At 40.4% G+C, this 15836-nt stretch overlaps 1 protein-coding gene across 19 annotated transcripts in view; it reads left to right on the top strand.

The window, feature by feature from the left end:
- Positions 1–15836, top strand: part of MAP4 (microtubule associated protein 4) — a 100585-nt gene that overhangs the window by 37848 nt on the left and 46901 nt on the right. For all 19 annotated transcript variants that reach the window (XM_040246869.1, XM_040246868.1, XM_040246861.1 and 16 more), the window contains exon 4: positions 13814–13936. In XM_040246869.1, the coding sequence (XP_040102803.1) occupies positions 13814–13936 (123 nt within the window). The remainder of the gene's footprint in view (positions 1–13813; positions 13937–15836) is intronic.

The raw sequence follows: 15836 nt of genomic DNA, 5'->3' as shown, positions 1-15836 counted from the left end.
GCAGGAGGAGCGAGGAGATGGGAAGGCACACTGGAAGCAGGAGGAGCCCCTTCCTCGTCACCTTCTGCTAACTTTCATATCATGCCAGTGGGCAAAGGAGAAACATTTACAGGGTCCGGCTCCATTATCAAGGAAGGCAGTGAATGGAGACTGAGTGAACTGAGGGAATACATTGACACCTGGCACAATCTACCCGTTTGACTACTTAGTACCCATATGTACTTGTCTACATATATTTGAGCTTTCATATACCAACAGAACAACTCTTACATTTGCGTTTAACAAGATATAACTATCTCTCATATGATGGAGGTGGCTTTCATCCTTTCCCCAAAGTGAGATGGTCAGAACCTAGAGTCATGCTATGCATGCAATCCTCGAATCACAGTGGCAGTGGATAATATTCTTGTGTCAAGAGGCTGATTGTAAAGTTAACCTTTGACAAATTATAATAATGGAAAGAAGAAGAAAAGAAAATCATTGGAGTACACAAACAGAATATAACGAAGAGAAAATATACAAAGCCATCACAGTTCTTATTTTTGTCATTAGTCACAAGACCAGAATTGGTATCTCTGAGTTCTTTGTTCAGCTACCCATTTTATGGTTCCCATGCCCTCAGCCAGAACCTCAGCTGGTAGAAATTCTTTTCTTGGTGAAATGATCTAGAATTTCAAGTTGTCATTTCTTCAGTAGTACGCGCTTTTTTGGATAAATTGTCCTAGTTTTCCGTGGACCTTTATTATTGACATGGAAGTATTAAGAGGTACCTCACAGACTCCACTGGGTTCCATACCTGATCCTCTTTGTTTTTATTGTGTTGCAGCAATCCAGTTTACCTCTGATAATGAGGCTCAATTCTCCCAGGAAGTGCAGCAGCCCTTTTTCCTGCCCATTGTTTCCCTGGAGTGAGGAGTCCCAGATGGCCATGTAGGAGTCTCATTTTCTAGTTCAGTTAAACTGTTGTATATGATGGTAGGTGTATTTCCTCCTTGGGGACTAAGACCTTCAAATTAGCAGGACTCTAATCTGTCAGGAACTTGAAGTGAAAATCCGATGAGTCAGTTGTTGGACACAATAGTGTTTTCCCCTTGATTCTCAAATCCACATATTATGGCTGTTGTGGAGACGGCACTCTAAAAGGTTCTCTGACTCAAAGCATTACCCCCATTCTTTTAGGGTGTTGTTTCCCAGTTGAAACTACAATTGAGTAAGTGATTATTCCATCTTTTAATTGGGCCAGCCATCCTGGGTGATGTGCTGGGATTATGCCAGTTAATTCTCTGGGCTTGAGTGTTGTTTTTTTTTTCCCCCCACTTTGCTGTGAAATGCCTTGTTGATTGGAAGCAGTGCTGTATGAAATGTTATGATGCTGGATCAGGCATTTCATGAGCCACTGGCAGAAGCAAGGTAGGAAGAGAAGGCAAATCTATATCCAGAATACATGTCTAGTCCACTGAGAACAAATTTCTGCCTCTCCTTAATTGCTCCCACAGTCTCCCCACGATGTTCAAGTGTGGTGTAATCAACTTAGTCTCCCTGGGAATGGTACCCTATGGGAGGCTGAGTTTGAGTCTGTGCTGTTGACAAGTTGGACACACTTGGTAATAACTTTAGCCAGGTCAACTTGATTTAGGGGAAGCCCGTGTTGTTGATCCCATACATAGCTTCTCTCCCTTCAACAATGGTCACTTTTTTGTGGATCCATTGAGGAAGCACTCTGGTGCCTGAGCCAAGAGGCTGGCTGATGTCCATGGAGTCATTTTGTCAGCCTGGTTATTAAGGTCTTCCTTTACAATAAATGGGCTTTCGTGGTGACTCAGATGGTAAAGAATCCACCTGCAGTGCAGAGTGCCGGGTTCCATCCCTGCATCGGGAAGTTCCCCTGGAGAAGGGTATGGCTACCCACTCCAGTTTTCTTGCCTGGAGAATTGCATGGACAGATAAGCCTGATGGGCTACAGTCCATGGGGTCACAAAGAGTCTGACACAACTGAGCAACTAACACTTTGACTTTTTTTCTCTTTACAGTGGGTACCCTTTAAATGATTAGTGATGTGGGGTACAATCGTATAATCAGTGTAAACCATGTCTCACTCCATGGAGAGTGGCAGCCAGATGCTCTGCTCAAAGGTCCACCCACCTGGAGGATTTTCTCTCACCACTGTCCTTCAGGGTTACCTTTAAGTGGGTCTTAAGTGCTGTGTCTGTGCAGATTCATGTATAAACCAGACTGGAGTTTTTTCTTCCCTAACTGAGCAAGCTTTTAGAGCCACTTTTAGCTGCATAAGTTAACACATTAAAGACCAAATATAGAATTATATTCTACCCTCCTTGGTCAAATGTCCTTAGAAACTATTTCTACACCTAGTCCCCAAGTTTCTGCCAATATATTATTATCAGAGTCTTTTTTTTTTTTTTTTTTTTTTTTTGCTGTGCAGGCTGTTTCCTTCAGGATTCATAAGGTATGTCTGTTATCCTAGACCTGGCTTGGCATTTATCTATAAAGGACCAGATATAAGTATATAAGGCTTTGCAGGCCATATGGTCTCTGTCAGCAGGTAACTCAGCTCTGCTGCTGTAGCACTGAGGTAGCCTTAGACAGTATGTAAACAAATGAGTGTGTCTGTGCCCATTTATTAATTGGTCACTGAAATGTGAATTTCTCAGAATATTCTTTCCCGTTTTAATTTTTTAAACCATTGAAAAATGAGGTTTGGGTGATGATGTGTCAGTATAGGTTCACTGATGATAACAAGTGTACCTTGGTGGTGAGTATTTTGATGCGAGGAGAGCCTTCTGGTGGTGATACAGGAGTATTTGGGAAATCTATCTACTTTTCTATTCAGTTTTGCTCTGAACCTAAAACTAGTCTATAAAGTTTTAGGTTGTGGGCTGTTACAAAAATAGGTGGCTGAGCAAATTTTGCCCATGGAGTGTAGTTTCCCAAAGACTGTCCTAGAGCGTGCTGAGATTTGACCCTGGTTATGGGCCCATATTCAAAAGCAGAGACATTACTTTGCTGACTAAGGTCCATCTAGTCAAGGCTATGGTTTTTCCAGTAGTCATGTATGGATGTGAGAGTTGGACTGTGAAGAAGGCTGAGCGCCGAAGAACTGATGCTTTTGAATTGTAGTGTTGGAGAAGACTCTTGAGAGTCCCTTGGACTGCAAGGAGATCCAACCGGTCCATTCTGAAGGAGATCAGCCCTGGGATTTCTTTGGAAGGAATGATGCTAAAGCTGAAGCTCCAGTACTTTGGCCACCTCATGCGAACAGTTGACTCATTGGAAAAGACTTTGATGCTGGGAGGGATTGGGGGCAGGAGGAGAAGGGGACGACCGAGGATGAGATGGCTGGATGGCATCACTGACTCGATGGACGTGAGTCTGAGTGAACTCCGAGAGTTGGTGATGGACAGGGAGGCCTGGCGTGCTGCGATTCATGGGGTCACAAAGAGTCGGACACAACTGAGCGACTGAACTGAACTGAACTGATGGGCCCAGAGTGAGAGAGAGTGGCTGTGGTTGGCCGCAAGGAGAATGAGCATCCTCTTTCAAAGCATCTGCCCCAGGTGAAATTTTCTCAGGGATTTAGTCAGTATCTTCAGGCTCCTAAGGACAAGCTCCTTCATTCATGAGGCCCGCAGTAACCTGGGGCCTCATGATTATAAATTTCAGTTATGGACCTGTGGCTACAGGAAATAAGAGATTCTCTGGGGCTGTGATATAAACTTTGATTTTCAAGCTAACTCTCAGGGCTTGAGAGACCTGAGTTGGTCATTTTCTTTCTTTGAGCACTCAGCATATTCAGCAGGCTCTGTCCATACTACAGTTATTGCAGTCATCGCTCTCACCAAAACGTTCAAGTGCAATAGTTGCTTGGGCTCCCGAGGTACTTGCTTTAGTTTACACTTCAACACAGTCATCATTTGACAGCTCAACTGTTGCCACTGTGCTGTGGATTGAGTATCCTGTTTCCCGTTGGTAAGGTACTTATTAGCATTGCACTGAAACCCAAATGCCTGACAAACCAGTCTCCACATCCCATGTTTGTAAGTCTGTTTACTTTTGGTACCAGTTTTGTGTTAAGGTCCAGTAAGCAAATAGAAACAGTAGTTTGAACAAGAGAAAGTTAATGTAAACAATAACTAATAATACTGGGCTTCCCTGGTGGCTCAGTGGTAAAGAACCCACCTGCCAATGCGGGAGACAAGAGTTCCATCCCTGGTCCAGGAAGATCCCCTGGAGAAGGAAATGGCAACCCGCTCCAATCTTCTGGCCTGGATAATTCCATGGACAGAGGATCCTGGCAGGCTACAGTTCATGGGGTCACAAAGAGTCAGACGTGATTGAGCAGACACACATAAAAACAATAAGATAGTACCCACTAAAGGATAAAGAGAACCCTGAGGAATAAACTAATAGCAGATAAGGGAACTGAGGCAGGAGATACAAGAAAAGGATACATTTTAAAGAGGGCCCACCCCAGGCTGAGATTCAGACCTCTTGAAGTCTCCTGGAGGTTGGAGAAGTTTCTGAGATGCCACGGACTGAGGGGTACCAACAGATCTCTCCATGAAACTCGGTAAGAGTTGACTGGGCTGACAGCAGAAGTAAAGAAAGGTCACCTGTTTGGAGCCACTGAAACTTGTGGAAGTGAGCACTGCTCAGTGTCTCACTCACCCGAAGAGCAAGAACGAAGGAAAACAGCTCAGAGCCTGGCACATACTGTCGATGCTTAAATAGATGCTGAATGAACAAATGAGTACAGCTCAAGGTAGCACTGAATTGTTGCTATCTTTGTTATGTTTGATTCATTCAACTTAGCTAAAGAAAAACCCCGATTTGACCTGGTCCATCCAATTGAAATTGATACATATGAAATTCTGAATGGTTGTGTTAAAGGATACCTTCATTTGGCTTACAGAAAATCACCCTCCTTGGGCACCAGTGGATCCTTCTGAAGATTTGGTGTGTTTGCACTGTTAACACACCCACCTTGTTTAGAAGACTGGGCCACAGTTGTGACCAGAGGGCACAAACGACTGAAGTTTTCATTCTATTTTTTTTCAGAGCAGAGAGGAAGCTACCGCATCAAGTGCCTGCAGTGATAACCCTTTTATCAGGCATTAGTGAACTGAAGAAGCAGAGGTCTGTTGGGTTTTGGAGGATTTCTGGCAGGTTATCTGGCCTTGCCTCCCTTGCTGTATGGTAGTTAGGGAGAGTGGGAAAGAAATGTGCCTCTGGCTGTGTGTGGAGAGAAAGAAGAGGTGGAAACCTGACCCTGCAACTAGCTTAGTGCCTCTCTTTGCTGCCTTGAGGGGAAGATCATGTCGCCTCCATGTCAGGAGGAAGAGAGGGAACGGAAATCATGGGAAGCCAAACCCTTCCACAACCCCACACTGCTGACACACTTCTTCTCAGAATATGAAGACGTCCTTCAGAATCTGAGGGAACAGGAAGAGAGAAAATGGTTTGGACATTAATTTCCTTCGTGCTTCGTGTGTGTTGTAGTGTTCCAAATCATATTCTGTAATGAGAATGTTAAATATCCATGAATAATTTGCCCTACTTGGGACAGTGGGTTTTCATCCTCAGTTTAGAGCTGGAATGTCAATTATCCAAATGTCAATTTATCCTGGAATAAATTGGCAGAATGAACAGAAGTCGTGAAATATGGACTGTGGACCTGAATGCAATTTAACGTTCACATGGGATTTTTCTACTGCAGTTGAATTTTGATTATGGCTACTCATAAAGTGTTTTCTGGCTTTAAACCAAAATAATTTAAATACTTCTATTTATATAAAACTGTTCATCAGAATGTGAAAATATAAATGGGGCTTACTATGAGTTATTGATATTTTGAGGAGATATTTGAATTCTTATTTTGTTTGAAGAAATAACCAAATTTTTCTCTCTCCCTATTCTTGTGGCTCAGCTGGTAAAGAATCCGCCTGCAATATGGGAGACCTGGGTTCAGTCCCTGGGTTGGGAAGATTCCCTGGAGAGGGGAATGGCTACCCACTCCAGAATTCCATGGACTGTACAGGCCATGGGGTCGAAAAGAGTTGGACATGACTGAGTGACTTTCACTTTCACTTAGGGTAGCTACCCATCTTGTCACAGATAAACAACAGTCATGGTTTTTGATGTCTGTTGCCCTGACACAATTATTAATTGTACTTTTTTTACCCTTAAGTAGTCCTAACCAGGACTAAGTCTTTGAATAGGCTGATTTAGTTTAACATAGATTTGTATTGTTTAATAGCCCTGAACATTTAGAAAAAGTAAATTGTATACTGATTATATTTTAATATTCAGCAAAAAAAAAATAATGTGAATGAAATTAAATAGAACAAAAGTGTTGCGAAAAGTAGAATCTTTAATTTTCCGGTTGTATCTTTAACAAAAGTCCACCAGAATTATCAGTATTTTGTATGTCCATAAAGGAGACTGAGAGCCAAAGAATTGATGCTGGAGAAGACTCTTGAGAGTCTCTTGGACTTCAGGGGGATCAAACCAGTCAGTCCTAAAGGAAACCAACCCTGAATTAGAAGGACTGATGCTGAAGCTCCAATACTTTGGCCACCCGATGTGAAAAGCTGACAGAGATTGAAGGCAAAAGGAGAAGGGGCAGCAGAAGAAGAGATGGTTTAGATAGCATCACTGACTCAATAGACATGAATCTGAACAAACTCCGGGAGGTAGTGAGGGTCAGGGAAGCCTGGTGTGCTGCAGTCCATGGGGTCTCAAGGAGTTGAACACAACTTAGTGGCTGAACAACCACAATGTCCAGATTAATTCTTCCCCCTCCAAATTGCAGTCATTTCTTCTTTCAACAACCATTTATTGGGCACCATCTAGGTGTCAGAACACAGCATTTGTGTCTGGGAATACCAAATATAAAGACGAACTCCTTGCTCTCAGGTGGCCCGCCATTGAGCCATATCATGTATCACGTTTATGTGTGTGCACAGTCTTCCACACGAACACTGAGGAAAGAAGTTCCCGTGGAGTGGTACATGCATATATTTCCTAGAGGAGTGAACCTGAGAGGATGAGTAAGCCTGGAGCAGGCAGACAGCATGGGGGAGCAAAGTAAAGTATTACAGATGGATAGAGCAGGTCATGTGAAACAGTCGGATGTGGGTAAGGAATAGTATGGTTAGCTGGGAATGATGCTGAAACATTATTTAAGACTGGCTTGTGTAGACTCTTGTGTGATTAATTTCAGTAATCTGTGAGTTTTGGAAAAACACTGAAGAGTTTTATATGTTTTATGCTAGGAAGAGGAACATCAGACTAGAGGCAGAGACTCTAGTTGGTTGCTCAACTTTTCAAACAGATGGGCAATCTGATTTCATTTGTCCTGCGCTTAACTCCCTCCACTTATCCCTAGATATTTTTTTGAAGCAAATCCCAGGCATAAAGATTGATATATGGATAGGATAATATGATGTCTTGGATTTGCTTTTAAAAAATATGATTCTTTTTAAAAACATACTTATCCATTCACACACAGTCAGTTCAGTCACTTAGTCGTGTCCGACTCTTTGCGACCCCATGAATCGCAGCACGCCAGGCCTCCCAGTCCAGGTCCATCGCCAACTCCTGAAGTTTACTCAAACTCATGTCCATTGAGTTGCTGATGCCATCCGACCCTCTCATCCTCTGTCACCCCCTTTTCCTCCGCCTTCGATCTTTCCCAGCATCAGGGTCTTTTCAAATGCGTCAGCTCTTCTCATCAGGTGGCCAAAGTATTGGAGTTTCAGTTTCAGCATCAGTACTTCCAATGAATGTTCAGGACTAATTTCCTTTAGGATGGACTGATTGGATCTCCTTGCTGTCCAAGGGACTGTCAAGAGTCTTCTCCAACACCACATTTCAAAAGCATCAATTCTTCAGTGCTCAGCCTTCTCTATGGCTCAACTTTCACATCCATACATGACTACTGGAAAAGCCATAGCTTTGACCAGATGGACTTTTATTGGCAAAGTGACGTCTCTGCTTTTATATGCTGTCTAGGTTGGTCAAAACTTTTCTTCCAAGGAGCAAGCATCTTTTAATTGCATAGCTGCAGTCACCATCTGCAGTGATTTTGGAGCCCCCCAAAATAAAGCCTGTCCGTGTTTTCATTGCTTTCCCATCTATCTGCCATGAAGTCATGGGAACCAGATGCCATGATCTTAGTTTTTTGAATGTTGAGTTTTAAACAGAACAGACTGGTTCCAGATTGGGAAAGGAGTACGTCAAGGCTGTATATTGTCACCCTGCTTATTTAACTTATATGCAGAGTACATCATGTGAAATGCTGGGCTGCGTGAAGCACAAGCTGGAATCAAGATTGCCAGGAGAAATATCAATAACCTCAGATATGCCGATGACACCACCCTTACGGCAGAAAGCGAAGAAGAACTAAAAAGCCTCTTGATGAAAGTGAAAGAGGAGAGTGAAAAAGTTGGCTTAAAGTTGAACACACACACATTCACACTCCGTTTCATGATGTCAGGTGTCCAGTTAGTACTCAGTTCACCAATATTTCCCAAATTATCTCATTTGTTTTTTACTAACTGTTGGTTTGTTCAAAGTAGAATCTAAATTTCTTTTAATCCATAATTCTATAGGAAATATTATTTAATACAGTTTGAATTTTGCTTGTGTTTTAAAGATGGTAGAGATTTATTGTGCTTATAACAGGAGGAGAGAAGGGATAAGAGACCAAGTCTAGGAGGTTGGAGCAGTAGAGGATACAGGGAAAGATGATGAATGGGGTACTTGCATGAATGCTGTCCTTGGAAAGGAGAATGATACGCATTTCTTATAGTCTCTAGTTTGACAGGTTTTTGTGTGTGTGTGTTTTTTTCCAAATTAAAAAAAAAGTGAAGGTGGAGGATCGTACCTCTCTCACAAATAGGAAGGAAAGAAGTAATGATGGACTCATGTAGATAAGTTTGGAATAGAGGCAAGGTCAGTGGAAGAATACTGTTTTCTATAAAGTAAGAGTTTGTATGGGATGGAGGATGCTGGCGAGGAGAGTACAGAAACAACCTTTTAGAGAATGAAAAAGGATCTCGTGTAGAAACATTTTTATAGGAATGGTGTACATTCAGGATGGTAGTAAATCCAGTGTCATGGCAAGTAAAAGGAACAGCTGAAACAATGTAGTGTTTATAGCTCAACTTGTTTTTCTTGTTAGTAAATTTCTAAGACAAGCATGCTGGCCAACCAGAAAGAAACTGTTAACTCAATCTCTCTTTCTTCTTGAGACCTTCAGTGCTTTGGTGTTTTTAAGTAGTATTAGAACTCTAGAAGTCTTTTAAAAACGTTTCCAACAATTTAGGGATGGCCATATATCATTCAAATCAGGAAGGTTAATGAAGTCTTTGCCTGTTTAGTGCAGAGGAGAAAGACACCCTAATATAGTTGGATATGAGCATTTAAAGCTGTTTTATTATAAAAAGGGGAATTGGTGGAAAATCTGAGAAAAGAATTTTCTTCTGTCACTTGTTTCTATTTTTAGAAAATAGAACTAGAAGTACTTCGATTTTTATTTTGAAATAATTACAGATATACAATGAAAGAATAGAATGAATAAAACAAAGAACTTTCATATGTTTTTCCAGGTTCACCAATCAGTAACATTTTGCCACAATTGCTTTATCATTCTCTAATCAATATATGTATGAATATACACATTATTTCCCTAGCCAATTTTGTTTTATCTTTGTGATAATAATCTAAGACATTCTCATATGTGTTACTTATAGTGTCAACAGCCATTGAAAATATATATTCCTAGATTTCCCCCATCTTACCTATGAAACCCTCTTGCCAGCATTAATTTTATCTTTCCATGTACTTTAAACATCATCATATAGTTTAACGCTTAATGAGATAATGACATTTTATTATATGTATTCCCATTCCTCAGATGGTTAAATTTCTATCACAAAAATGTAGTGAAGCCTAAACTTAGTCTTGGACTTCTTGACTCGGGGGAGAAGAGGGGGGGTGTTGGGGGAGGGGGCTAGAAGAATGATAGTGAATATGAGCCTACAGTGTAGTACACAGAGGTGTAGGGTGTAGACTAACAGACTTTTGTAAGGGAAGGGAGCTTAGATACCAGGTATTGGTACAATGCTTTGATGGTACAGGTGAAAATATTGAAGTTTGAAGGAATTAAATGAGTTTACTCTTTGGATCAAGCTAAATTAGTACCTTAGTCTTCTGCCCCAGTCCATGCTCTTTTTGGCTGCTTTATCTTTTTTACTTGACTCTCCAGATAAATATCAGAATTCTCCAGAGGGAGAATATGTCCAAATACTCTTAAGGCATCAGCTCTCACGCTTTTTGGCATCAAGACCAGTTTTCACGCTTAAAAATTGGGAAACTTTGGAGTACGTTCTCTGTGGTGATGGCATACATAGTCAAGGTTTATCAAATTATGCACTTTAAATATGTGGAGCTTATTTATGTTTGGTGTACCTCAGTAAAGCTATTTACAAAATTATTAAGGACACAAAGAATTTTTTTTATATAATGGGTTTTATCTATCAATATTTATAAATTAGATATTAAAATGAAGACTTTAGAAACATTTGTTTAAAACAGCAACAATAAATATGATTTATTTATATTATAATTTATATTAAAATATATAATGATATGTTAACATGTTACTTACCCAAGGCCCCCTGCCCAACGTTAACATTTTTAATGAGTGTTCTTTAAAAAATAAATGTTCAGTAAGAAGGCTGGTGGTGTATCTAAATTTCTGGTGAACTGTCTGGTTTAATAGAAGACAGCTGCAATTCAGTCTGTCACAATATGTTGTTTGAGTTGAACTATAAGAAGAAAATCCATTTCATACACACACACATATATATATATGTAAGTTAAGATAAAGGGTATTTTGATAGTTTTTTCTCAGGTAACTAGATATTCTTCTTTGATTTGACATCATAATTGGAGAAGTGGTCATTTCTTAAAGGTTACTTGCATTGTAGAATCTGAAACCATATCAATGAACTTTTTAAAATTAATATCTATTGGTCTATGTTACACTTTGAATGGCTCTTATCTGATACAGTTATTCTGGCTTTGATATATAGAGATACAGATATTACTATATTAATTGACACTAAATATCTAGCCATTTGCCTTTTCTGTAAAATGCTTCCAATTTCATAGAAATAGAAACTGGCCTTTTTTTCCCTCCATTTATAGGAGAACCAAAGTATCTAGGGTTTTTTCCATTGTATTAAGTAAATTACTTCTTATTTTAACTTTCATTTTTCATTCTTTGTCTGAAATAGACTCCCTAAGTAGATTGCAGTTATGCTTTTAAAAAACAAAAATCCAACACATTTATTCTGAAGGCTGTTGTTCCTCCAAGGGAGTTTTCCTGCTTATACTTCACAGTTTTAAGAAGGAAATCTAGGTCAGTAACACTGAATGAAAATGTGGGAGAGAGCCTGTGTCAAAAACGCTCATTAATAACACTGTTGGCCAGGCTATTCTGAACATTGCTTCCAGGCTGGGCTGTGTCACCAGCACAGAGTGGAGATTACCAGAGTTGCTTATTCTTATCCAGAATGTGTGGGCAAAATGTACCCACTTCACTGATTAACAATTGCTTTATTTCCCAAAGGGTAAGAAATTTAAGCAGAATCACAGCCTTTTAAAGTTTATTTTAGAAATGATAGACTGTAGCTTAAATGCTTCTTGGGTTTCTTATGCTTTTCATATTAAGTATAAATTGCTTTCCAAGAAGGTTGATGTATATGAATTTGTTAAATCATCCAGTCTAGAATAATGACCCTTGTGGTAATTTTGATAGCACCTTGTTTTTTGAGCACAGTTCTGTGCCATGCACTGAGCTAAGCATTATGAAGAAATAAAGTGATAAAAGCATACTTTTTAAAGAACACATATTAATAATTTGGAGAAATAAGATTAACATGTGTTAAATAATGGATTTTTAAATGATGAACATAGAATACTTAAAAGGTTTCAGTTCAGTTCAGTTCAGTTGCTCAGTTGTGTCTGACTCTTTGCCATCCCATGAATAGCAGCACGCCAGGCCTCCCTGTCCATCACCAACTCCCGGAGTTCACTCAGACTCATGTCCATCGAGTCTGTGATGCCATCCAGCCATCTCATCCTCTGTCGTCCCCTTCTCCTCCTGCCCCCAATCCCTCCCAGCATCAGGGTCTTTTCCAATGAGTCAACTCTTCGCATGAGGTGGCCAAAGTACTGGAGTTTCAGCTTTAGCATCATTCCTTCCAAAGAAATCCTAGGGCTGATCTCCTTGAGAGTGGACTGGTTGGATCTCCTCGCAGTCCAAGGGACTCTCAAGAGTCTTCTCCAACACCACAGTTCAAACGCATCAATTCTTCGGTGCTCAGCTTTCTTCACAGTCCAACTCTCACATACATACATGACCACTGGAAAAACCATAGCCTTGACTAGACAGACCTTTGTTGGCAAAGTAGTGTCTCTGCTTTTGAATATGCTATCTAGGTTTAAGTTGTTTTTTTACAAAATAAAGGCTAATTTAAAAAAATAATGTGGTTAAGGGCTAAATTGTTTGTTAGGAACAACAACAAATGTTGAAAGAGCTAAGAAAAGGAAAATGAGCATTAAAATCTGAAGAGAGGCTCTGTGGAAGCTCTGACCTGGGTCCTGGCCTTGGGATGTTGGTACAAGAGGGAGCATTTCAGACAGGTGGATCACGTGAGCAAAGGAACAGGGGCAAGAAGCACGGGCTTCGGCAGGGTCCGTGAGGGCACTAACCTGCTTTCCTGTTGGAGTCACGGGAAATAAGCCTGGCATGGGTTCATTTCAGTGGATAAGGAATGGTATTAGGTTAGCACCCAACACTTTCATTCTTATTCTGTGGGAAGCATTTGTTCTGTTAAAACCCTAAGCAGATTGACTTTATTAGCTTTGAAATAAGAGATGGTTGGTGTACCTTCTCTAAGTAGGCCATAATTCAAAGATTGAAATGCTAATACTTTACTGTGTAGTGTAAAATTATTGATAAAATGACAAGTATCCTTAAAGGTCATTACTGAGACCAGGAGAAATAAAAAGGCTCTCCTTTGCTTGAACGGTTAACTTTCAGCAACGGTTAGCTTTCAGTCTATACTAGTACGCAGCCCTTTGCTTGCTTGCATGTTTACTCTGTCTTCCTCCCTCTATCCCTCCTGTCCCTCCTGTGGTTTAACCTTTGCAGATTTACTAGAATATTTACTAATAGTTAAGTGGGGGAGAAGGGGACGACAGAGGATGAGATGGCTGGATGGCATCACTGACTCGTTGGATGTGAGTCTGAGTGAACTCCGGAAGTTGGTGATGGACAGGGAGGCCTGGCGTGCTGCGATTCATGGGGTCGCAAAGAGTCGGACACGACTGAGCAACTGAACTGAACTGAACTGAAGTGGGAGAAAGAAAAACTATTCTCGAAGACAGCCAAAGAGCCAGGTTTTGAGACTGTTGCTTGCAGTCTGTTGAGTCAGTTACAAATGGAGTCCTATCATCAACCTCAGGGCATCAGAAAAATCTTGTTTTCTCTTATCATCTTCTGGTTGATTTCTCCTTAATAATTCAGAATGGGGCCGTGCTATTACATTTGTGTTTTTGTTATTTGAGAACTAAGCTAAATTAATTCTATAAAATCTTACATATGTCTACATGAACACCTGTACTTGAATGTTCACAGCAGTTTTATTTACAAAAGACAGAAATAGAAACAATCAAATGTCAACAGTGATACCTTTTAACTTTCGTTTCCTGTTTCTGTTTGAAGGGTTTCCAACTGAATTCCTTGAAGAGAAGATGGCCTACCAGGGATATCAGAACAGCCAGAACTGGCCAGAAAATACAAACTTTTGCTTTGAACCCGAGCAAATGGTAAATCCTATCCAGACTGGTAAGTGCAAGACTTGCTTGTGACCGCTGAATGTAATAACTTAAACATGAAAAGCCTCCAATCACCGCTCAGATAAAACATTTCAGCCTAAATATTGCTCGTAAAGCACAACCCAGGTATAATTATTTCCTCTGAATATTTAGTTGACCTTTCTCCTATTTATCCCTTCCTCTGAGGCAAGTGCCCCTTTGTTCTCTCCCCTTCAAAACCTGTTTTGACTAAATTAACTGAAATTCATCTTCATTGAGGACTAAATGATCAGTTGTACCCTAGAACTTTAATTCTTCTGTAGAGAATTATAGTAATAAGGACACCATTTGTGGAATGCCTCTTTTGCTCCAGGCACAGTGCTAGAGCCTTGATATACATACTCTCTACATTTATTACCTAACTCTGCCAAATATATATTATCTTCATTTGACAAAAGAGAAATGAAAAATTATAGCTTGTTTCTATAAAATTCAAACTAATTTATATAGAGAAAAAAAGCATATCTGTTGTTGCCTAGAGCTAGAAGGGGCAGGAGGGGTGGGCTGCATAAGGACCTCAAAGCAGGGGCATTGATACCTTTAAGTCAGAGCAGTCAAGTTCAGAGCTCAAGGTATTTGTTTCCACTTATACTATATGGTTTCTTTTTTGTTATCTAACTTTATAAGGTGCTCATGAAGTGAAGTGAAGTCACTCATTTGTGTCCGACTCTTTGCAACCCCATGGACTGCAGCCTAAGAGGCTCCTCTGTCCATGGGAATTTCCAGGCGAGAATACTGGAGTGGGTGGGCCATTTCCTTCTCCAGGAGATCTTCCTGACCCAGGGATGGAACCTGGGTCTCCCACATTATAGGCAGACGCTTTACTGTCTGAGCCACCAGGGAAGTAAGGTGCTCATAACTGGTTCCAAATGATCTAGTACTTGATGTTCTGTACCACTCTCCAGTCATTGGTTACCCTGGATATATGTAATTGTAAAAGAAGCTTTATTGAGATATAATTCACATACCATACAATTCACCCATTCAAAGTATACAATTAAGTGGATTTTAGTACATTTATATATATGGTCATCACAAGAATCCATTTTAGAATTATCACCTCCTAAAGAAACTCAGTACTCCTTAGATCTCACTCCCTACCTCCTTATCCACCCTAGCCCTAAGCCACCACTAGCTTACTTTATGTCCCTGTATATTTACCTGTGAAGCTGTGAGAATGGATGAGATCACTAAGGGGAGGGAATGTAGAAAAAGAAAGATCTTCATCTCTCCCCCATCTTTAGTTCTCAGCTTAAATATGAACTAAAGTATATCCATCTGTTAAATGTTTTCAACCCTTATTTTTATACATCTTAGGAATTTTAGAGTGCTCAGGGTCTGCATATCATACATACCCAGTAAAATATATTGACCACCTGATGCAAAGAGCCGAGTCATTGGAGAGGACCCTGATGCCCAGAAAGATTGAGGGCAAGAGGAGAAGGGAGCCACAGGGTATGAGATGATTGGATGACATCACCAACTCAGTGGACATGAGTTTGAGCAAGCTCTGAGAAATAGTGAAGGACTGGGAAGCCTGATGTGCTGCAATTCATGGGGTCGCAAAGAGTGGGACATGACTGAGCAACTGAACAACAACAAAATAGTAATGAATAAATGACAAAATTTCATAGAAATATTTGATTTTTACATGTGATTTGGCAGTCTTCCTCTCCTAATACGGGAACCATACAACAATTATTTTTGTTGCTAATTTAAGGCCTAGACTTCAGTGCAGCCGCCTCTGACAGTGGAAGTACAGAATTAGCATTCACTGAGAATAGAAATGCATGTTCTTAGGTCCTGGCAATCTTTTAAGGCTTTCCGGGGTAATTCAGATGTATGTTGCATTTTGAGATGGCCTCCTTCTA

Source organism: Oryx dammah, unplaced genomic scaffold (genome assembly GCF_014754425.2).
Source record: "Oryx dammah isolate SB20612 unplaced genomic scaffold, SCBI_Odam_1.1 HiC_scaffold_9, whole genome shotgun sequence".
NCBI lineage: Eukaryota > Metazoa > Chordata > Mammalia > Artiodactyla > Bovidae > Oryx > Oryx dammah.
Note: the sequence above shows the minus strand (reverse complement) of the source record. Positions and strands in the feature narration are given on the sequence as shown.